General features: G+C 43.6%; 4 protein-coding genes across 4 annotated transcripts in view; 2 read left to right on the forward strand and 2 right to left on the reverse strand.

Annotated features, from left to right (window-relative positions):
* The first annotated feature begins 230 nt into the window (after positions 1-230).
* clec3ba (C-type lectin domain family 3, member Ba) lies at positions 231-1,642 on the forward strand. Its single transcript, XM_086218832.1, has 3 exons — positions 231-621; positions 702-800; positions 944-1,642. The coding sequence occupies exons 1-3, from the start codon at positions 486-488 to the stop codon at positions 1,342-1,344; spliced, it is 636 nt and encodes a 211-aa protein (XP_086074958.1). The 5' UTR covers positions 231-485; the 3' UTR covers positions 1,345-1,642.
* On the reverse strand, positions 1,466-11,746 carry cdcp1a (CUB domain containing protein 1a). The gene is made up of 9 exons (XM_086218827.1): positions 11,479-11,746; positions 10,689-10,898; positions 10,246-10,608; positions 9,802-10,170; positions 8,187-8,384; positions 6,396-6,764; positions 5,957-6,313; positions 5,307-5,394; positions 1,466-3,890 (listed from the first exon to the last, which is right to left on the reverse strand). The coding sequence occupies exons 1-9, from the start codon at positions 11,549-11,551 to the stop codon at positions 3,443-3,445; spliced, it is 2,475 nt and encodes an 824-aa protein (XP_086074953.1). The 5' UTR covers positions 11,552-11,746; the 3' UTR covers positions 1,466-3,442.
* Positions 11,747-12,892: 1,146 nt separating this feature from the next.
* Positions 12,893-14,568, reverse strand: tmem158 (transmembrane protein 158). Its single transcript, XM_086217298.1, has one exon. The coding sequence runs from the start codon at positions 14,067-14,069 to the stop codon at positions 13,368-13,370; it is 702 nt and encodes a 233-aa protein (XP_086073424.1). The 5' UTR covers positions 14,070-14,568; the 3' UTR covers positions 12,893-13,367.
* An 8,299-nt stretch (positions 14,569-22,867) lies between these two features.
* lars2 (leucyl-tRNA synthetase 2, mitochondrial) overlaps positions 22,868-24,763 on the forward strand; it is a 33,584-nt gene continuing 31,688 nt past the window's right edge. Inside the window, exon 1 of the mRNA XM_086217299.1 lies at positions 22,868-23,014. The gene's annotated coding sequence lies outside the window, so the exon portion shown is untranslated. The remainder of the gene's footprint in view (positions 23,015-24,763) is intronic.

Consider the following 24,763-nt stretch of genomic DNA (forward strand, 5'->3'; position numbering starts at 1 on the left):
CATCGACAAAACCCAACCGACCTTTGACCAGAAAAATAAAGATGAAATTGACATCAAGAAGAGGAAAACATGTCTGAAGCTTAATCGTTGCTGCTTTTTGGTGCCGTTCTGATTAAAAAAAACAACAACAAACAAATGAAATAAAACTGTGATAGTACACACACACACACACACACACACACACACACAGATGCCATCTTGAAATGGAACATATGGAACCCCAGTCATGGCTGTCTGAACGCCGTTAAGCGCCGCACCATCACCATCTATCTTTGCCTTCATGGTTACAAGCACAGCATTAAACATCTGTGAAACATTTGTTCTCTCAGATTAGATTTCCTCTGTCAGCTCTGTGCCGCCACACTCGGCGTGTAAAACAACAGGCTGCGTCTGGCCAGCACGCAGAGCTGTGAGGAGGCTCGGAGGCGCTGCACTAAAGCAGGATTTCAAGTGTTGGTTTGGTTTTGGTTTTTTTCCCAGGCATCATGGACTCTAGAGTCATTTGTCTTTTGTTTTGTCTTCTCCTGCTGGGACAGTCCACCCAGCAGCAGCAGCAGCAGCAGCAGCAGCAGCAGCAGCAGCAGCAGCAGACTTCATCAAAGAGAAAGAATGGCAAGAAAGGTAGGATTTAACATGGAAGACTCACTGTTATCTCTTTGGCTCTGACCGGGTGATTCGTCTTTGTGGATGTATTTTTACAGACTCTGCAAACAGTGCTGCGATTGAGGAGCTGAAGAAACAAGTTAATGACATCATTCAGGAGCTGAATCTGTTGAAAGAGCAGCTGGCTTTACAAACAGGTAGAATTCTCTCACTGGAACATGTTGACACATGATTTCATGGCATCGTGAGATTGTTGGACACAGTTGGCGAGTGATGGAGGAACCAAAAAAACAACAACAGACATTTGAAGAACTCTGATGTCTTTTTCATTCCTGCTCAGTGTGTCTGAAAGGAACCAAGGTCCCGGGCAAGTGTTTCTTGGCTGATCCGGTCAAGAAGACCTTCCATGCTGCCAGTGATGACTGCATCGCTAAGGGGGGCAGCCTGAGTACCCCTGTGACTGGAGACCAGAACGACCAGCTCTACAACTACGTACGCCAGAGCGTCGGCCCAGAGGCGCACATCTGGCTCGGCATCAATGACTTGGTGACTGAGGGCCAGTGGCTGGACCAATCGGGGTCCAACGTGCGCTTTAAGAACTGGGAGACTGAGATCACCCTGCAGCCAGACGGGGGGCGCAGCAAAAACTGTGCCATAATGTCCACCACAGCCAACGGGAAGTGGTTTGATGAGAGCTGTCGAGCTGAGAGAGCGTCTGTGTGTGAGTTCAACATTGTCTGATCCCGGTTTCGATGAACAAACGAATGCTGCATGCAGAAAGGAGTTTGAATGCTACCAATCCCAGTGTTGCAATGATAATGCGCTGAATCTTTCTTTACTAAGCCATTCAGATATCTCTCTTCATCCAGTGTTCTGGATTCACAAACTCTTTCATAGTAAAACCCACTGGATGTTCTTTGATATATTTGTTCTGTGTATTTTTAAGCTCATGAAAAACAATGAAAATGTTTTCCCACTGTGCACCGATCCTCCCTCTTAATGTTGCTTACATGATACATCACATGAATAAATCTCTGTTTCCATCATTCCAATGTTCCGTTCTTGCTCAACTCAAAAATTCAGCTTTTAAAAACATTTTTTCATCAGAGGACAAAAACTGCTACTGCTACGGGGGGGGGGGGGGGGGTTATGCTACACAATCTTTAGACTTTTGAATATGAATAAAAAATATGAATTATCTTGACTGACACATTTCACACGCGTGAGGTGAAAAACAAACAACAACAACAGACTAAGAAAAACACAAAACCTCCGGAAAAAAACAAAAGTATTTCAAATTTCCAACAAATTTATTATTGAGCCCCCTGCAGATTTCCTGGTTCCAGTTGTAAAAACATCATCTCATTGTGTCTGCACCCCCCCCCCCCACACACACACACAGAGTTTCCATCAGCCTAATTTAGTTTCTGTATCAGCTTAGTTTCCCAAAGGAAGCTTACGCCACATCAACATGTGTAGACATTTCCATGGATACCCAATGATGTCAGCAGCGGAGTGACTGAGGACAAAGCATCATCTAAAAGTCCCTTTAAATCTCATTCAGACTTTAAAATCAAAGTAACTGAACACCCCGTCTGTGCTTGTAACAGCTGTGTCTCCCTCTGCTGTCCATTTAGTGAACTTTACGACTCGAACCCCAATTTCTAACAGATGGGTTCATCTCAGGTTAAAATACACAAATATTTCCAGCGTCCATTTGTCAGAAAGCAACTGCAGAATCTCACAAAAACAAAAAAGAAAAAAAAAATCTTTGGTCGAATGTAACTCAGTGAAGATGTGGTTTGGCGCTCCAACTCCTCCCCCTCCTCCTCCTCACCGCTCGTGTTAAATTATAACTCTCACGCATCCTCAATTACAAATAATCTACCCGACAACAGAGTTTAGTCCATCAGCAAACACGCTTTGTAAGAAAACAATATGTTGCACATTGGAACGGAAGCCGAGAAAAGCTGTACTCGTAACCTGGAAACAACTGAACAATTACCTGGCCATAAAGGGTTAATCTACCTCACCATCAGGACACAACAAAACCGCTATTCTTGTGACTATGACATAATAACTCATGATGACTTCATCTTCAGAAAACAGCTCAAGTTTGCTGTCATGCAATAATGAGCCACTTATCTTGTGATAATCGGATATTCGATATCCTTGAGAAAAGAATTCTTGAAATAATTTGCAAGCGCGTCCTTCCTCAGCTTCCATGCATCCGTGCCTATTTAAGGATTTTCATTTGAGTTCACTAAAAAGGTTTACTCCAACATGCACGATAGTAAAATAAAATAAGGCTCTCATTCATTATGATACACAAATCACTTATTAAGAAAACAATTAGATTGGTTTTAAGCCCAGAATAAAACAAAGGCACTACAATTCTCTGTCACCTGGGATTTAAAGCTGTTCAGTGGAATGACCTTTGTGGAAAGCCCAGTTATTTGCTTTCATTTGTCCAAGCAGGCACAAACAGATCAGTGATGAAGTAGGCCACCATGAGCTGATGGTGCAACAGCCATCCATCTGCTTTTCTTTGTTGTTTTTTTTCAATAAACAAGGAAAAACTAAAAAAAAAAAAAAAACACCCACGTAAACAGCACACAGACTTGCGCAATGTCTCAAATGAGAAACAAGTAACAGGGTAAATTAAAAGCGGTGAAAACAGCTTGCTGTGCTAAATGGCCTCCTCCGAGACATCGAGGTCAAAGCTGCAGGCAGGTCTGAACCGGGTTCGTCGGTCATTCTGACCTCGGTGCAAAAGAGGGTTTCTTGCAAGGTTGCAGGAGGTCACAGACGCCAGGGATTCAAGCTCTCACACTTGTCCTCAATTCCCTCCCTCTGGATCCAGCCGTGGCCCCATCCTCTCTGAGCCCCCCTCCTCGCGGTTGTTGGTCTCGTAAATCTCATTGTCCACTATCAAACGGCCGTGGCTCGGAGGTCTGACGGGAAGGGGAGGACCTGTTTGAGACGGTACTTGAAACTGCTGGTTCGCCGCGGCCTCTGTGCTGTCAGCGCTGGCGTCTTTAGAGACGAGTGGCTTTTGGGAGTCTGTGTGTCCTGTGAAGGGCCGGTAGGTGTCGAACTCCCCATAGACGCCCATCTCCACCCCCTTTCTCAACAGGTGTGTGTAGACCAGCGAGTCCTCGATGGAGGCATACACATGAGACTCGTTGTCCTCACGTGATTTTGGGAAGCCGTTCGGTCCCGGCAGGAAGCTGGTGCCGTTGGGGTTGTAGATGGACACCTGATGGTCGAGCTTCTTCTTCTTCTTCCTGTTTGGGAGCAGATGAGAGTGTGAGAGAGTGTTACAGTTACGGAGACGTTACAGTTACGGAGACGTTACAGTTACGATGCATTTCATAAAAATACTAATAAATAGTGCAACATTCATCAGCGAACCATTCATTTCACTAATAGAAGTCAATGAATGCTAACGCTAATTTTGAAACGCTGTACTTACATTTCTTTCTCATACAGTTGATTTTTGTGACGGTAGTAAAAATGACAACTGCTGTGTATGTGTGTGTGTGTGTGTGTGTGTGTGTTTGTGTTTTGTGTGTGAAGACACAGGTATCATAACTTTAAAAGTCTGTTTGAAAGTCCAGACTTGGACTAGGGTCAGGATGAGGCCTTTAGTTGTGATGGTCAAGATTAGGGACCAGAGAACACATTATGAAAATGAAAGTCCTCACAAAGACAGAAACACATGGACCCGATTAATCTAGAACTTCAATGTGCATGTCAACTCTCAGGTTTAGTTTTACTTTTTGAACTGAATTCCCTCGTCTGTTGATCTCGGCCATTTTGTTTTTCCTTCCAGATGACGTCCAAGCTGCTACCTGCTCTCTGCCATTCCCTCCAAACTCTGCCAACCTCCACCAGAGCGCCAGATCTCCGGCCCAGCTCAGCCTGCACCAGAGTCTGAGCCCTCGCTCGGCCTGCCTGCTGCACTGAGACTCCACAACCCTCCAGCCAACCTCCATTCTCCAACTGGAAGCACTTGTTCAACTGCACAAATTTGCCCTTCCACTCTGTTTGGTCCTCAATGTGCTGCTGCAGGCAGGAAGCAAAGCTTAATGACCAGCAGCAACACCGTATCATCAAAATCTATTCATTCATTTTCTTGTCAAAAGCCAAAAGCAGGTTGTTCATATCACCGACCCGTAAGACGATCGGTAAAATACCCAGGAGCTTCATAATTATCCCTCCAATAACAATATCCCACTTCAACATGCTCGTATTTCTCAGAGATGTTGACCATTACACCAAAAAATGTGTCTTCTGGGTGACGGATTCAGAATGTGATCAAGTTCTTCTTTCAACCATCTCACATGGACTCGTGGATGCGGTACGGAGATTTACCCTCATGATGTTGATGATGACATTTCCAACTTCTCTGAGCTTTTATCTGCTCCTACTTCAACAATTTGGCTGAAACAAACGAGTCCGACTTTATATCAAGTGCTCCAACTGACAGTAACGTTGTAAATAATCAAATATTCAACTTGATGGGCACGGAAGTGTTTACCTCCATCAAGGCCGATGAAAAATATCCTGTTTTCACGTTATGGGTTCATAAAAATCCGCCAGATATTTGAAGTATGGGGAAAAAAATTTCTTTAAAAAAGGGGGTGAGTGAGAACGTAGAAAAGATTAAGACGATTCTCTTTTTCTGTCTTTCCACTCACCTGATGACCACACAGACCACCACCAGCACAGTCACACAAATGAGCAGCAGAGCAGCCACCACGCTCAGGATGATGGTCAGCAGCAGGCCTGCAGGAGAGAAACATCCAGCGTCACACACGTTCAACCACCTCCTGAGACTCTGGAGGACACGATAGGAAAAGGAAACCAGAAGGGGCCAATCCTTTTCTAACAAAGACAGGATTGAACGACGAACGTGATCTAGTTAACCTCTAAGCTTCCTTGTGTGTCCGCTGCACCTCTAACTCTTAATGACTCGACAAATTTGGGCCTGACCTGAAAATGAGCTGACGTATCTGGACGTTGTATATTTAGAGCGTCCGACAGCTAAACTCCACAAAAGAAAGGGAGGCTTGGCAATACCTCACACTATCCTGAGGGACTTCCTGGAACACATCCTTGAAGAGATTTTGATCTGGATCCAGGTGTGTGGGGTAAATTTGGGGTTGTGACAATTTTATTTTTATCACCTCATTTTTTTTCTCCCTTGATTAAAAAAATTGAAATTGGCAATATTGCAGTATTTCTAAATCTTCTTTGTTCCGTAACTTTATGTTTGTCCAATGAGGTTAAAAGGACAAGAAAAAAAAGGACAAAAAAAGAACATCTTATGAAATGCAAACCAGCGTACTCTTGCTCTTCTGCAGGGTGATCTTGGTGATGACGCTGAAGTCTCCTCTCTCAGGCATGCAGTTGGACATGTTGAGGTAGAAGCTCTCCGAGACGGTGATCTCGCTCTCGGCCTCCTCGTCCTCCCTGCGGCTGTAGTCCTCCTCCAGACTGCCAGATCTCTGCACCCTGATGTTAGCGTGACCTTTGCTGCATTTAGGCTGGCTGAGGTTGGCAAACATCAAGTGCGCCTCCATCTTTGGTGGAATAGAGACGATCCAGGAGATGGTGGAGTAAGACTTCATTCCCACAGGCCAACCAGGAGAAGCTAACAGGACGGGTACGTCTTTCTTTGGTGAGACGGTGAATATGTACCTTTCTGTTTTTCGGGGAAAAATCAATCATGATGTTACGCTCAGTAAGGAACTCAGTCGAGTTCATCAACTGAATCTACTCGTTACCTGGGATCTCTTCTTTCAAACATGCGGTCAGCACCGGCTTCACAGACGGCCGCAGCGCTTTACCGTTCGCGCTGGTCACTGTGACGGTCACGCTGGTGTGGATCTGAAGCTTCTGTATGGGGCCCTGAGGACAGAAGCGTCCAATCATAGTCCCGTCCCCCTCAGACACGTTGATGATGCTGTCATTGCACGGCTGCCCAGGTAGGGCCTGCCGCAGGGGTGCGCTAGAAGACATCAGCTCCACGGTGCCGTGCTCGGGGGGATGGAGGGTCCAGGTGACACGGCTCAGAGGGGTGGGGAGACAGCTGGGCAGCACAGGCACGAGCAGGGGGACTGGAGGTTTGGGGCAGTCTTTGAGTTGAGAACAGCCTGGAGGACAAATGTGGGTGACACAGTCATAGCAGCTGGTTAGATCAAGATGGCAGCTGCCACAGCCCCAGCAGCATGAAAGCATTATGACCCGACAAGCTGATATGAACATGCTAGCAAACAGGTTCCCCTGTAGGCAGCAACATGTTTAGCAGCTGAGCCAAAACAGGGATGCTGATGAAACAGAAATGAGTGGGACAGGGAAGTTGGAAGCTAAACAGTTAGCTTTACATGTACATGTGTGTGTGTGTGTATATATATATATATTTACACATATATATTTTCATACTCCTGATTTACTGATGTACTTCATTTTTTTGTCTTTGTATTTTACTGCAATAACCTAAGCAGCTATAGCAACAAAATGTCCTCTCAGGGATGAATCGAGTTCTATCTCTTTCTTGGTGCTCCAGTTACTGATGACACTAGCACTCCTCTATTACTATGACAACACTGTTAGCTCTCCCAACTAAGGGGGTTGATCTATTCAGTGTTGTCCGTCCATCACCAGGATTACAGTAACATGAGGCCGATTTTCGCCAAATTTAGGGAAAATTGTTAAAAAAAAAAAAAAAAAAATTAAATCCCAATCCAAAACATAGCTTGTTAAAAACCAAGAACATTATGTCAGTGACATCAAAGGTCTTTCATGCAAATAAGTGAATGAAAACAATTGATATATTTTGTGTTGTTACTCTTAAAATAAAAGGAACTGATGTCTGTTATTGGTGTAAGTCTCGCTTAATGCAGAAATCCAGTCCATTTCATTTCAAATCGATCTCCATGATACAAGACTTCATTTGTTGACGTGACTAAGTTCACTCTGGTATTCAGCCGGCATCTGGAGGCCTGGAGCCGTATTTTTTCTTGAGAAACACCAAAGCATTACAAATACATTCGAGCTGCCTCCAGGCAAACACGTGTTCTTCTTCTTCTCGTTGAATGTTTGAGATTCGCAGTAGAATGATGCACATGCTGAGTTTTCTCAGAGCTCAGTGAAAACCTGAGCAGGATTTCTAACAACACTCATATTTTGGAAGCTAACGTGGAACTCTGAAGCCTCCAGTGGCCAAAGATTGAGGATGGACTGATATCACGAGAGTATTTGCACATATATTCTGGGGGTTTTATTCGTAAGAATGATTAAGTGGCATTTTAAAGATTTTAATGTGACTGCACATTTGTTTCCTCCCCTTAAACTCACTGCAGTCACGCAGCAACAGCACTTTGCTTGCCTTAACAAATGGAGAGGATTTTAAAGTTGTTAAATTGTGAGAATATAAAACAACAACAACAACTTGTTAGATGGATTATCGATGCTGAAAAAGCCCTTTAAAGATTATTTGTGAATGAATATCTGACGTTGAATTTACATGAGGCTGTTAACAACAGTTAAAACCAGGCTCAGGAAGAAGGATTTACCGACGGCTGTCACGGCGGAGACCTGCAGGTCCTCGGAGACGCAGTCCTGGAAGGACAGCTGAGCAACGCCGTCTGATGAGACTGTGATCTTCTCACTGGTCACAGAGTTTATTTTCATTTCGCATTCAGAGGTCCGTCTACGCTTGTCGACGTGAAGAGAAAGACCCTTCATCTTCCTCAGGTCCACGCTACACGACACTGGGGGTGAGGGAGGGAGAGAGAGAGAGGGAGGGATAGAGAGAGAGAGAAAATCAAGTACCTCCAAATGCATCTCAGCAAAAATCATCACCAAGCTGTCAAAGCAGGATTTTGAATTGGCTGATAGAGCAGAAGAACACGGCTCCCCGGCCGACTGTGTTTTCCAGTAAAGCGCCGCTCATTCATGACTCATGAATCAACGATTAGGCAATATCAGGGTTCCCCTGACCTGAAGGCTGGGCCGTCAGAGTCATTACTCACCATGAGTAGACCTGTCTAAATACAACAGAAGATTCCATCAGTCCCAATAATCCTCCTGAATCAGGACACGCAAGTAGAAAATAAATGGTGTTTTAAATAATCCCAGTCCTGTCATGACAAGTAGAGCAGATATTATTCATATCATGACCTATCTTGATAAAGTAAAAAAAAAAAAAATAGCATTGATAAAACATTAAATGCCTCTGGATCAAATGTAAGAACTAATTCTGTTTCCTTTGCCATTACCAGATTGATACGGCGACACGTAGGGCCAAGAACACCCAGGCCTTTGAACAAGTCTGAGGAGTTCTCACGCTGTTTCTAGTTCTTCTCTACGTTTGCTTTTCTTACAGAGTCACGAAATTAAAACAGTCCAGAAGAAGCCGTGGGGAGAGATGTTGTTGTTATCGGTGAACAGGTGATGAACTGCTCTCAGTCTCTAACTGGACCGAATATAAAGGTCCGGTTAAAAGAAGACGAAGTGAGTGTTAAATAATGACACCAGCCACAAAAACGGCGATAAAAACTGATGAAACAAATAAAATGATACATGAAACGGTGCACTTCTAGTAACTGGTACGAATGGTGCTTCCATCAGGTTTTTTTGTCTGTACCAACATCTGTATTCACACACCGGCCACCAGCAGGGAGCCACCGGAGGGAGGCGAAGAAGCACAAAACACAACCGAAGAAGCTAAAACGTCCTGTAAGATGAGCTGCTGGTGAGATTAAACACACGTGATTTGATCCGTTAGTGAAGACATTGTTGAGTACATTTTCTTCGTAGAAGCCTTAGAATTAGCGGGGCTAGTTTTGTCATAAAAGCCCATCAAAACAAGGAATCAACAATTCCATTAAAAGCAAATGAATTCCAACCACTTTGATAACAAATTAATCATTCAGTCCTTTTTCCAAAGCAAAATTGTCAAATGTTTGCGGGTTCCAAACTCTTATTTGCTGCTATTAATTCCAGAAAACTAACATGTTTGGGGGATTTTAGACTTTTAGATGGACAAAAGAGTCCATTCGAACACATCTTTTTAGCTTCTGTGGGTTTATGGGTTTATATGGGTTTTCATGGAAACAGAGCGCTTCCACGAGCATCTCAGAGGGCTGAGCACACAACCCTCCTGATGCCTGTGGTGGATGTACACACCTGGTGAACTTGCCCTGGAAGTGGACACCTTGAGTTTCAGGGAGAGTCCAGGAGAACCAGCTCGTCTTCTGTCCATCTCACAGTTCCTCAGCGTCAGAGAGAAGTCCCCCTGGTTCTGGACGGGCTGAGTGTCGGTCAGTCTCAGCACCAGCGCCCCTCTCCCTCTGCTGTGGTACTCAACAGCAGTTTCCTTCTTCAGACAACGTGGCTGCGTGAGATCGAGGAAGTGAACGGTGGCTTTTTGTTTGGCTTCAAACTGAAAGTAAAAGTCCATCACGTCGTCATCAGGGAAACTGTCTGGGTAGTTTGGAGACAGCAGCTCAGATGATGAGGTCCCTGGTGGTAGTGATATTTTAATTTTGGCAAGAGCTGGAAAAGAAGAAAAAAACAAATTAATGTCTGACACAACAAAACAGAGAGGAATCTATTAGGAAGCTGGCTTACATTTGATTTCCTCCCCGACAGAAACATCAAATTGGCCGTTTTGCAGTTTCTGACCCGCTGGGACCTCCAGAGAAAAGCTGCCCTGGTTCAGGATCTGGGCACTGCTGATGGTCCCCGTCCTGCAATACCTCCCTATGACCACCTCCCCTGTATCCTGGATGGCCTTGAGGGTGTAGGTGTGCCCATCTGCACAGCTCACAGACGGGCTGATCTGTCTCATACCCACCTTGGCAAATCCAACTTGAACCGCTTTGGGTGCTGAGGCCTTCAGCTTCCAGGTGAAGCTGCGATTAAAATCCATCAGAGACCCTGAACCGAAGTCAGTCTGGTGGATTTGGCCGTTGCAAGACTTTGTGGTACATTCTGAGGAGAAACAATCCGTTAATATCACCGCCAACCGTTCAGAGGGCTCTCTTCAACCAGCACATCAGACCAGGTCTCACCTATAGTTCGTACAATCTCCACCTTGAACACATCTTCAGGTCTGGAGCATTTGAACTCCACCGAGACGGGACTGTTATCTTTTAACAGGACGGATGTGTCACATGACTGTGAGCGTCCGGCCCCCGTGCAGAGTTTACACTCTGACCCCCTGACACGACTGATGTTGAGGGCGGAGCCTCGCTCGGGGGTGAGAGTCAGCTTCTGGACCCCTGGATGCCAATATGATAAGAGATTAGGTACACACACCCTCATTCAGCGATAAACTCAATCTGATTACAACAGCCGGGCTCTCTCTTTTTTTTCAATCCAACCTTTATTCAAACACTTATTCCTTCAGATCAAGCACCTTTCCTGAGCAAGCACAGCCATTTTCTCACATTCTTTAACTTTCTGTATTTACATTTCTAAAGTCAGCACAACTGATGTAATCTTCCAAATAAATCTGGCTGAATGACTTTTACTTGAAAAAAAATAAAGAAAATGTACAAAAATGAACGTTTATAGTGACATTTCAGGGCCCTGATTTATATTCTGTCCTCATCCTGGTCCGGCCGCTGCTCACTTGCTCTGACAGGACTAATCAATACACTCACACTATTCATCATATTAGCAGTAAACAGCAGAATAAAAGCACCTCAGAAACAGCGAGACTCATAATCATAATAGTCTGATGGGGTTTACTTCATTTACTCCCATAATTATAGGAGTAAATCTGTCAGATCCTTCAATAATACACAACCAACAGCAACATTTCACATTACACGGGTTATTAGTCGAGCTCTAACTTACCTGACACTGTGAAGACAAAGTGAATCAGAAGGAGGATCCGGAGAGAGACTGGGACTCCTGACAAGGAGGACATGTTGTCCGACAAACGAGCTCGGAGACTTCGATCCTGGAGGGAATCACTGGATTTCTGCGCATGATTTCATGGCGTTTGGGCAAAATAAAGAGTAAATAAGTAACCGTTTCTTCTTATTCACGTGAGATTCCGTTGTCGGGACAGAAATCCTTCACTTCCTGTATATGTGTGTGTGTGTGTGTGTATGTGTGTGTGTGTCTCCCCGCAGCGAGGGAGTGTTACCACAGGTAATGAGGGCGTGGCCAGTCAGCGTTTAGTTTGGTAAAGAGTTCATGAGTGCGCATTAACGTCACACGGTGAAACACCTGAAAACAATGCAGGTTTGAAGCACGATTTTCTAAATCTTTTTTTCCAGCCTTTGTGTGTGTGTGTTAATTTAATATAATTACCTTTAAAGTTCTGACAATCAAAAACACTGTTACTGAATAACTGTACTTACTATATCAAGACTTATTGTCTGCTGTCCTAATAAGCTTTAGCAAAGTAGCATTTGTTGATGCTTATTGTCAATACTTTGAGAAACCTTGTTTTTTTTAATGTAAATAGTGTTTATTTAAAACAATACACATCTGACAGCTGTATGCTCAATAAAGCTTATATATATGTGTGTGTGTGTGTATGTATATATATGTGTATGTATGTATATATATATATATATATATATATATATATGCAAATTTCAAAATAAAAAACCCTCTAAATAATTGGTTGCATTGCAGAAATGGAATGAACCCATCTGAATAATTACAATTAAAAAGATTCAAAAAGGCAATAGAAAACCAGCTGATTGGTGCCTGCAGGAATGCCTGAATGCTCACAATGTGGTTGATTTTCAGTTTGTTATCACCACAAACAAATCAGCTCAGCAGGAGAGCAACTGATCTGCTGATAAGTCAGACTTTTATCAGCCTCTTTGTGCTCCAAACGACATGCTGGGAGACAGTCTCTTGGCTTTCTTTTTTTTTTTTTTGGAGATAAATCTGTCCTGAATTTCTGCTTTGAAGCAGATAATTCTGTTCCATAATCCATCCATAATTTAGCAATCTGAAAAGGGGACATTTTTGAGTAGTGCTTTTACTTGATAGGCTTACTGGACTTATTATTCAGCTCAGAAAAGAAAGATTTATCACTGAAATGACGGTTTAACAAAAGTTTCAGCTATGCTACAAAATGCGGAATTTATTAAATCTCATCTTATTTTTTAAGGCATATTTCATGCATATTTATTCAAATCTGATTTATGGCTGCAAGTTAAAAGAGCAGATTTTTCTTTTAACTCAAATCCTTTAATCTTTGATCCTGTAAACCAATTCATGTTTAATCCCAAAAAATCCAATGAAATATGGCCTATAATCAATTTTATTGTCATTTATAGTGCTGGAACATACAAATAATCACGTTGAACTCGACATTATAAATCTAACAATATAAATATTGAAACCTTCTGCTTGTCAATCATAAACAACATCTAGATTTCAGAATGTATTGGAAAAAGACATTGAACAATTGTAGGTTATATGTGATTGCACACTTGAAAGTTCAGTTTGTTGTTGATAAGGCAAAACTTTCTAGAAAGGTTCAAACTACAAACACTGTTTAAAGAGAACATCATCTAGTCTATAGGAAGGCTTATACAAAAACACATTGGTCCCAGTAGAGATTATATTGGCTAGAGTCACCCGTCGTACATTCATACCTTGGCAGTCTGATGAGGTCTATTAGGGGTCAAAGGTCATCCAAAGCTCGTTCAGGTGAACAGTAGAATGGCTACAATTCTAGTTGTTAGGCAGCACAGGCTAGTTGGAGCTGGTCTCAGTTATCTGGGTCTCCTCTGCTCCATGCCGTTGGGCAGGAACCCTGCAATGATGGGCACCGGCCATATGAGAGCAGCAACACTCCACACGATGATCACCAGAGTCATGAAACAAGCCACAAGTGTTGACTCGATGGGCTTCCTGTTCAACCTCCAACTTTTGTCCCCCTTCAGCTCATCCAGGCTGAAATCCACGCAGCAGAAAGTGATCTGGTCTCCGCTCTGCTGGCCCCTCGACCTCCCGTGGCCGAACCTCCGGTAACGGGACATCCCGCATCCCACGCACAACCTCAACTCCTGCTGCCCCCCGGTGATCCCCAGGTGCTCGATGACGACGGGCGAGATGGCCCGGTTGAAGGACGCGGAGAAGAAAGCCCTCCCGTGGTTGTTGGTGGTGTAGATGAGAACATCACACTGGAATCCGAAGCTGCTGTCCCAGCGGGCCACTAGCGAGGTGGGCAGCAGCCTCTGGACGCTCACGTTGCACTGGGACAGCGACTGGAGGGATGAGGCGTCGGACGAGGCTTCGCTGTCCTCCACCGACCTCTTGGAGAAACGCACGTCCACCTCCAGGTTGGCAAGGAACCTGTTGGAGGAGTTGATGGGCGGCAGGAGCAGGTCCTCGTCGCTCCAGCCCTGGCATCGCTGCAGAAGTCCGGCCACCGCGGTCAGAGCCAGCAGGAGGGTCGGACAGTTGTTCAGCATGGCACAGGGCGCGTCTCTCCAGCTCGCATGGTGCTGTGGCGATCCGCAGGCGAAGGAAGAGGGAGGCAGTGCTGGAGGATGCCGGTCGCCGGTGGTTTTTAACAACGCAGCTCCCGGTGGAGAGATTCAGTACCCTGCCCGACTGGTGTAAATGGAAACGTCCAATGCCTGTCAAATGCGCGCATCCCCCTCCCTTTGGATATTTTCCTGATGACTTGCTCTCCAAATGTGCCCTGCACTCAGAGTACAGGAAAGACGGTGAGAAGTGTGCGCTGCCTTCTTCATCAGCTTCTCTCCGCCTCTGGCCCCTCACGGAGGGAGCAGCGGTGAGGCGAGAGCCTCCAGTGCGCAGGGACAGGCTCGTCCACACAAAAATAGATCCTCAAATCAACAAGTCCAATGCGACCCAGTATAACTTTCGACACTTCAACTGACCCCGGAGACAAAACCCCCCTTCCATCAGCAGGACTGTTTGTCTCTTCGGGATGTAAGAAGACTAGACGGGCAACAAAAGAGGCCAAACGTAGAAATAAACAGCCTCCGGAACCTGTCAAGTGTCCCTCGCTAAATGTGACTGAACTGGCGACCATTTTATCATCATGATCATTATTATTTACTCACAATTTCCTATTTTTAAACGTCGTCTTGTTCAAACACCGCAAAAATCACACTGCTGTTTACCATTGTTGCTGGTTAAGAGCCGTCAAATTCATCCATCCATTTTCTATACCGCTTATCGGTTAAGGGTCGCGGGGGCGGGGTTCACCCTGGACGGGTCACCAGTCCGTCGCAGGGCCATCAGAAGCAATTAGGGGTTCAGTATGTTGCCCAAGGGTACTTGGACATGGTCACCGTGGGGAGTGAGGTTCGAACCAGCAACCCTTCGCTTGCGAGGCGGCCACTCTACCTCTGACGTGTCAGGTTTACAGAGTTAAATATTCTGAGAGTGAACCTATGTTTCTGCTAAAGTTCCTGATATGGCCTTTACATGAACAAATGTTTATTATTTTTGCTCTAAATATTTTCTATTCTATTCTTTTTCAGCAGCTGATATTTAAGAGCTTACACATTTGTACATTTTTCTAAAGTATTTAAGGGGCACAGGAGATGAGTTATCTGGTAGACTGGTAGGGAAGGCCAGTAGAACATCATTCAGTCATAAAATCAACTAATTACATGACTACAGACTATAAAGCTCTTCAACTCCCATTAAGTATGAACCCAAATGCAGCAGTGACAGGGTTAAAATCGAAACACCCCTAATTGTTCCTTCATATCCCTGGTTAATGTCTGATTGCTGAGTTTGTCTTTCCGCTGGTTGCCAATTAAAGCAGATCCAGCTGATTAGCCTCATTCAATTATAAAGAATGTGCTTGATTTAATATCACAATCAACTGGAAACATAAGCTTCCATTTGATAAAAAACAAAAACCAACAAAACCTCTCACTGCCTTCCTGTTTAGATGGAAACGTCTCTCCAAACATCAACAGGCCCGATCCCTGGTTGTTTGTTCATCTGTTCTGCTGTTGTCCATATTGTTCACTCAGGAGCAGACAGACAAACATGTCACCCCATCCCCCCACCTCGCTGGAGCAGTGGAGGCTTTTGTATACGCTGTGTATCATCTGGCTGCTCCTGCAGAGGACACATGGATGCAGCTTCATTCCAAAAACAGCAAATCTGATTACAATTGCAGTTCTGGATGCAGTTGTAGACTCGAATAAAAAGTTCTCAAGTAAGTTTAGTGGCGGTTTTATACTCGCAGCACGCACAAGGTCTACCGTGTTTCCTGGATATCATATTTATACAACTTAGCCAGAGGAAAAAAATATAAATCTGCGTCACATCGTTTAAAAAAAAAAAAAACTTGCATTAATCATAATTTGGCCTATTTAAACATGTCCAGGTGAAGGCAAATCCATTTCTCTTCCATAGCAGTGTGAGAAATTTTGGGCAGGAGGCAGTGAGGTTTGCCTTACAGTATATTACAATCCAACATGCGTCAGACATTCAAATCAACTTATTGTTTTAAAGACATAAAAAGAAGCATTACGACGATAGCGGCGCCATTATATTCCTGTAATTTCAACACACGTTGGTCTTATTGCATCCGCCCCCTGAAGAGGTTCTCCATTCTTCTTAGAAAACAGACGTCATCCCCATTCGTCAATCACTTAATTGTCCTTCCATCTTGTCTTTGGTACGCTGCGTTTAAAGGGTGATGAAGAAATCATTCCCCGCTTCACCATCTGACAGAACAGATAATACGCTGTTGGCAGAGTATGATGTTTTAAAGGTGGAGAGGTAGAGATTGATTATTCTCTTTCATCATTGCCGGCATGAGCAACACTTTTTTTTCTCTCCACTGCTGTTTATATGGTACAATTGGCTCTGGAGGATCTGCCTTTATGTATTTGATTTGAGGGCCAGCTCAAGTGAAAGACACCTCAGCCCCCATTTGCACCTGAAAGCCCTCGTCCTCCTGTCCCCTGTTGACAATACTCAACCTCTTTTCTTTTTTTTTCTTCTTTTTTTTGGCCTAAAGCAATCGTGTTTACTCGTCAGATACACACCAGTGCTGCCCCTTCCACATCAGATAAGGTAACTAAAGCAGAGCGAGGAAATGTAAATGTCTTTCTTGTTCATTAATTATGCTATAAAAATGTAAATTGCCTTGGTGACAAAAAATACAAATGGGACTAAGATAAAATTCTCTTGTGCCAAAGGAAAATGTGTAAAAGATTAATTGTCTGAAAGTGAAGCTCTTTTTGCAGGAAACTAAAATGAGGACGTGTTATTGGCTTCAGGCTGACCGGATCAGGCATCATTAGTCTGAACCACCGGCTCACAGGCCAGTGGGTTGATTACAGGCTGAAGATGGAGGGGGTTGGTCTTAGCAACTTTACACAAATAATCTTCAGGCTCCCTTTTTTCACATCTAACCGGGTAAACCCCCAATTTTATATCCAGTAGACCTCACACATCCCCAATCACTGCCAGGACTTGTCACCACGGCAACTAAACGGTGGGCTCCCCGGAGGCTGTGGTGTCCACCGATGAGGAACTATACTGTCTTGTGTGGTGGAGGAGGATATTAATCAAAGTACAGCATCATTATTATTTCATGTTGGTGTCAGTGTCAAGACTAAGATCAGAGCATCCATAAATATTCATAACGTCGTGGAGCAAAGTTCCAATTCAATTTTCCCTCCATGTTTGTGCTTGTCAGAGGAGGAAGTTCTCTAAACCTACTCACCACGCATCGGGAGATTCATAAACCTGCCAGATTCACACATTCACAAGGAGACCAAACCTTCACCAACTCCAGCAACCACGTCAGATCACATTGCGCAAAGCCAGAGTCTTGATTTGAGTAACACAACTGTTGTGCGCATCTCTCAGACTGGCACATTACTAAAGTGTAAGCAGCGGTTAAATGTTGTTGGTCGTTGTGGAACTTAAATGTAACGACTTCTGAGAAGTTGAATCCATTAATATGCGTCACATTTTATGCTCTTGGATATAAGAAAACTTCAATCGGAATGGTAAATGGTAACTAATAATTAGCTCGGAAGTATAACAGCATGGCAGAGTAAAACACAAGGAAGGTCTCACAAATGTGCTTGATGGGATGGTAACATTCTCCTTCAATAAATATGGAATTTATTCAGAAAATGCACAGCAATAAATCTGCAATATATATGGTTTTTATTCAGGGAGGCACAAGTATTTTTTGCGCAGAGATCCACCATTTCCATTATTTACAGCTGAGTTGCCTGATAGCTGATGTTTGATGACGCTTATATGCTTATATACACATTCTGTACACACACATTTAATATGGTAAAAATGGAAAAGTACATTTTTCTTGATTTCCAAAACATTTGGAAAAGCTCATGCATCATAAAATCAACTCAATTGTTTCTAGGTGATGAGTAAAGAAAAAGATACTTGAGCAAAACCAGGCCAGCAGTTTGCAAATCAGATTGAAAGCCTGCTGATGTATTGAAAGCGACTAATATCTGCCGATACTGATAACATGCCAGTGTTATCGCGTCTCTGTTACAAGAGTACATGTGCAAGTACCCATTGCCTGACTTTGATCTCAGTGCTCTCACTGTGATCTCTGTGCTGTGACTTTGATCTCCAATTTATTACTTACATCACTACTGCATCCATCCATCTATCCATACATCTGTTTCCTATACTGCTTATCCATCAAGGGTAGGGGGGTGGAGTCTATCCCAGCTGACATTGGGTGAGAGGTGGGGTTCACCCTGGACGGGTCGGCAGTCTGTTGCAGGGCCATCAGGAGCAATTAGGGGTTCAGTATCTTGCTCAAGGATACTTGGACATGGTCACTGGGGAAGTGAGGATCGAACCAGCAACCCTTTGGTTGCAACAAAGACACGCTACCTCTGAGCCATGCCGCCCCTTCACTACTCCATGCCCACCCATTTATCTCTTTCAGTAGTTGATTTACTGTGCCCTGTCATAGAAATGTGTACAGTAATTGTGGCATAGATCAGAACCATCATCCATCCATCCATCCATCCATCCATCCATCCATCCATTTTCTCCCGCTTATCCTGTTAAGGGTCGCGGGGGGCTGGAGCCTATCCCAGCAGCCTTCGAGGCAGGGTTCACCCTGGACAGGTCACCAGTCCATCTCAGGACCAACACATAGAGACAGACAACCATTCACACTCACAGTCACACCTACAGTCAATTTAGAGTATCAATCAGCCTCGTCCTCTCTTGATGTCTTTGGACTGTGGGAGGAAGCTGGAGTACCAGAGAGAACCCACACAGGAACAGGGAGAACATGCAGACTCACACAGAAAGATCCTGTGCATCCCAGAGGTGGGATTCAAACCCAGAACCTTCTTTCTGTGAGGTGACAGCCCTTACCACCGCACCACCGTGCTGCCCTAGATCAGATCACTTAAGTCAAAGACAGATTTCTTCCACTGATAACAAGATGTCTTTTTTTTTTTTTTGGTAATGTGTTTGATTATTCTTGCAGTTCACCTCTCAGGAGTGATAAAAATGCTCATACACATGAGGAGAAATCCCGTTGATACTGCAGATGGAACAAGACTAGATTTAATATATTGTTAATATATTGGTGTCTTCATCAGGATGCTGCCTGAGCTCCAGTCTTGAGTGCATTCAGAAGACTGTGGAGGGATCTGCAGGACTGAGGAGCTGAACGTTAATTAGCAACGTTAATGGCCGTGGAGCTGCTCTGAAATCAGGCAAATTGGATGGGGAGCCCGAGAGAAGACATAACACATGTGTGGTGTAGTAGAACAGCCTGTCTGTTGCTGCATTTTTCATCCCAAATGAGTGAAAGCCACACAGCGGAGCAGGAACATGAGAACGAGAGATCAGTGGAGCTGCCACACATCTGAACTCCTTTCTACTTCCATGAGAACAGATAAGTGAAGGACATATGGGGCTGTCAACATGAAATAGGCCCTGGAAAACACATCACACTTATCAGATGGTCCAAGGTTCGCAAAGACCACATCAGCCTTCTCCTCACTGGAGCTCAGATGGTGCAAGATTGCTTCGGTGTGGCACCACTCCAACACCCACCCATCTCTCATTGAAGCAGATGTGGATTGTGAATCACACACCAGTCCACGAAAGGTCACCTTGGACAGGTGAAGACAAGTCCACCCCCCCTCAACTCACCCTCATTTGCTTTCTAGCTAACACTCTGCTGCTCCGGCAGCTCTGCGTGGCCATTTGTCATCTGGTTCTCTGCTAGTGAAATGCAATCGTCCTCTGAAAAAAGGGGAGAAAGGTGGTGATTACCATTGGTTGTTTGTCATGGTGGGGATGGAGCAGCGGATGTGGGCAGAAACGGAGGATGATTGGTTGCTTTCAAAAGGGATTTGTTTGAAAAACAACAGAGGGTCTGCGTGCGACTTAAAGGCAATGTAGAAAAAAAGTTGAATACAACTAAAAATAACTGATTAAAAGATGCTGCCATTAAATCGAGGAAAAATGCCATGCTGTTTTTAATTAGAGTAAAAGATAAAGAAGTGAAACTGGGAGACAAAGCTTTTGACTTTTGACTGAAATGAATCCACGTTTGATTTCAGTGAGTTGTTCTGCCATCAAATCTCAGCAATAAACTGTTTTTTCTACCTCAAACATCCCCTGACAACATGGAGCCTCCATCTGCTCCTGGTCTGTTGTAGTCCTCATTTTTCCCAATTTGTCGCATTGTCACACAGCCATTATTTTCAAACTATTGACCTTGTGAACCCACATTTCAATGGCATTTAAGCAATTCTGTATCTTATCGTTCATGACCTGAACTTTTGCTTTCTCATCCATCTTCCAGCCCCCTGAATCATGTCCTATGTGAAGTCTGAACCCCCAGGTGACCTCACACACGTCTGCTTCCATGCGCCAGTCATGATTTTATTTTTTTCTTAACTGATTGCAACAGATGCAGACAAACGTGCAGAAGTTTTACAGAGTGAAAATGCGCCTGGTTATTTCTTTGACTGGTTGTCACCATGCGGTTTCCTAGCAACCGGCTGAGACTCTCTCTCTTTTTTTTTTATATCAAGCAGATGATGTATTATGATAATCAATGTAATTGAGAGGTGATTAAAGGCAGATTTTGGTCCGATCCAGATGAGAAATGAGACCGTAATCCCCAAAGATTTGAATCCTTCTTTTAAAACCTGAACAAGGATGATGTTTTTATATGAGGCATTATGTTTTTGCCTTGTAACCCACCCATCAGTGTCTTTTTTGCAGACATGACATTTCTGGAATGCCTTAACAGAATTTCATCACACTTGCCCAAAAGGAACTGAATGGATTTTTGTGGTCAAGGGTCAAAGGTCAAGGTTGCTGTGAAAGGCACATATCGCAGAGGCATACAATGTAATGCCTTATTTTTTAAAAAAAATTAAACTTAGCCCTCCTTTAAATTGCAAATCCACAACACACAGAAACATCAGTAGTAAGTGAAAGGTGCGTCCGTTTTAGTGAAGATAAACTTAAACTGAGTCTAAATATGAAAGCTCTTCAGCGCAGGTTGACCAGGACAGGTGACCTTCCAGCTAACCTCCTCTGCTGCTCACACACCTGGTTCATCTCTCATGAGCTGAACATGCAGGGTTTACATAATGTGCTACAGATTAGTGCGTTTAGAGTGGACCATCTAAACAGCTGAGGGAATATATTATGCAAATTTGTCTGCAATTTGAAACATGATGAAGACCACCTGCAGTCTTCCATCAAACACTGCAAGGCAAGTATCTTGTATCTGACTGCTGGCAGATCTTTAGTCTCAGCTCTGTCAAAAACCCCATTTCCTCTCATTTCTCCTCTCCAGTTACATCCTGTTGTGCCCTGGGCGGAGGCGCCCACTTGTCTCTGATGTACGACGGCAGGCCGGAGTTGAGCCGCAGGTTTATCTCTCTCTCCCTGACGTCAGCCGGAGACTCTGCTAATGATTCTCCACCCTCCTTTCTGTCTTTCCTCACCAGACCTCCTCCCTCCTTCTATGCTGCCTCCTTCTGCACGCCAGATCAAAGGTGAGAGCCACAAGGAGAGAATCTGTGATCAGACGCCCCTGCCGCCTCCTCCTCCTCCGCCTCCTCCTCCTCTACACTGTGATGGAGAGGACAGAGAGATGAGCAGCTCTCTCAGACAACAATCCCTCTAAACTGGCAGTTGGCATCAAAGAAATGGTGCTGCTCTCAGAAATCATAAAACAGAAACTCTCCTGAGGAAGTAGGGTGACATTCAAATGAAGGAGTTTCATGTCACCATGTCATTGTTTATGTTGGATTATGATTCCACTTCATAGTTTTGTAAATCTCAAAAAATAATAACCTTAAACTGATCCCAGAAGATAGAATTGTAAAGAACAACAACTATTCATTTGTAATCATCTCCTATTCTGATGAAAATCCTTGATGCAAAGTGAAATAGTGGGATTAGATTATTCATTGATGCTTTAAAGATTATTGATGAGCCATTAATAAAACATTTGAGTCAGGAGAATCTTCAAACAAGACAGCAGCTATCTCCTCCGTAAGACCTCTCCCACCAACAAAGCTGATCGATGACATTACGATACAATTTCTTCCTGCTGTCTCTTTTGGTAACCAAAAGACTGAACGGTTTTTATTACACTGATACTCATGCCAAGAAGAACAAAAACCTACTGGAAAAGAACATTGGAAATCTAGCTGGCAGGTAACTTATTTAATCATCATCATGAAGATCTTCTTAGATTAGAAGTTGGAACACAGTTGTGAGAAAAAAAAATCAGTATTTGATTAACAATTAGAGCACGGAGCCCCAGAGTGGCCACATAATATAATTTGTCAACACAATTTAATCACTTTGGGGCTATGAGATAAAAGTTCTTCCAAATATTAATTGATTTGCAGCTCTGAGAAATGGCATGTTCTTCCAGTGTTAGTAACTGTAGCAAAGAAACAACTCACTCCTATGGGTTCACTACTTTGTGGCCAGATGATACAACAGTTTGTCATGCTTTGATCAATTTGTGCCCATGAAATGTAACTTGCTCCCACAAATTGATTATTTTTTGGGCAAGTGTGGGTAATCTCACACACACACACACACACACACACACACACACACACAGACACACACACACACACACACACACACACACACACACACACACACACACACACACGAGAGGGAGCGTCATCGTCTGTGGGGGACCCGGCTACGTCATTGTTTTTGTCAACATGCTGCGTGTCCATAAAGTTTAGTCAAAAGCAAGATGGCGGCGCTCATGGCGGAGACGTGCGCCTTAAAACAGGTCATTTCTACTGTATTGAAAGGCTTTATTTAGAGTTGACATTGTGGGTTTTTGTTTTGATATTACCACAACCATAACGCGGAAGTGAGAGCACCGGAAAGACAACAAGTAAGTTAAAAGGGAAGACGTCGTCGTCTTCTTCTTCTCTCCTTCAATAAATGAGTCGCTAATTGCTATTTTGTGCTGTGACGTGTCAGAATAAATGTCCGAATGTGTTTCTGGAGCAGGAATGAATGAATACCTTTCCAATAATCAGCTTGAAGCGAAAGAAACTGATGAGCCGACTCTCTGACACCAGAAATCTCTTAATGAGCTTGCAGATTCGCTATCAGACGGCACTTTTAGTCCTCCACCTAATGATTTTCTCTAATATTGATTTATTAGCTGATTACTTCCTCCACCAATCAGTTCATAGTTTGATAATCACAATTTGCCAGTCACATCTTCCCAGCGCACCAGGGGACGAACAACAACGCTAATCTACAGAGAGATGTTTGACATGTTGGCTTGAAAGAAATATTTAAAAGATTTTTTTTTGTTCTTCGTCTTTGTGGTTCAGTATTTATTAATGGTTGAAATATGATAAAGTGCTAATTGTAATGGGAACTCCTTTGAAAAGGCTGTTTCGATTTGTTTAAGGTCCTCAAGTTGCATTTAATTAACAAAAGAAGGATCTGAGAAGTTACTTGCTTAAGATAATTGCCAGTTGCAGTCATAATTACTATCTCCAGCCCTGACATCAAAGTATTGATATAATATCAGTATATCGACCAGATTTACTTGAGCGTTCACATCATCTCCCGCTAGGCGGGAAACCTCTCGTGACTCAATAGGATTTTTCTAATATACATATATTATGAACAGATTTGAGATATTTTGATAAAGTCATATCTCTTATTTAAAAAAAAGTTGTAATTGCTTTCTAATGAACTCTGTAAAAATGTCACATGACCACAAAGATGTTTGTGGCTGTTTTTGCATTTTTATGCTGGTTAAAGTTTCAGATGAGGAATTCACGTTATTGCTGATTTGTTTTAATTTGTCTCAATAACCAAGAAGGAGACTCTTGATACGTTTGTTTATGACATCATAAAACTCGCCATAATTGTCATGATATTACTTTTTCACTAAATCCCGCAGCAATAAATTGGATACTCATCTGTAAGCACACTTTCGTCAATAATGAAAAGATTCTGTTTTAATTTAAAAACAAAGCCTTGATTTAAGACACGTAGGTGAATGTCTCCTCCGCTGTTGCGCCGTCACACAGCCCTGGAGGTTCTGTTCAGTCACCATAGAAACTTTTTTTCCTTCGACCTCTCGGCCTCCACCTGAAGGACCGGGAAGTGTCGGCTGCTGCCGTGTGAAGGATTGAACTCGGCCTGGTCAGTGTAAATCCTTCAGGCTGGTCAGAGTCTTGAACAAGTCTTGTGGTTTATAAGCGGCACATTTAAAAAAAAAAAAAAAAAAATCCAGATGATGTCACTCCCTGCATGCCTTGTTTCTAGTTTAATGTAACTCGATGATTTGCACCGAATTTGGTGGAGGGGTGATGTATAGCTGAGGAAGATCAGTCGTTCTGCCACCTGGTGACACAGGGTGTGTGTGTGTGTGTGTGTGTGTGTGTGTGTGTGTGTGTGTGTGTGTGTGTGTGTGTGTGTGTGCCCCCTCATCACTGTGTGTAGCTTTAATTGTGGGCCCCTGAATTCCAGGGGCTGGAAATTCTTTTTGGAGGACTTGTGCGCTCATTGAAGTCTTCCTCAACCACAAGGTGCCAAAGGTGTCGCTGCAGTGAAAATTCTCTCCGGGCAGAGATGTCAGGGTGTCTTTTCGATGGCGTGCACTTACATGCACGTG

Source organism: Aulostomus chinensis, chromosome 11 (genome assembly GCF_037954235.1).
Source record: "Aulostomus chinensis isolate RoL2024-O1b breed Wild chromosome 11, RoL_Achi_v1.0, whole genome shotgun sequence".
Lineage (NCBI taxonomy): Eukaryota > Metazoa > Chordata > Actinopteri > Syngnathiformes > Aulostomidae > Aulostomus > Aulostomus chinensis.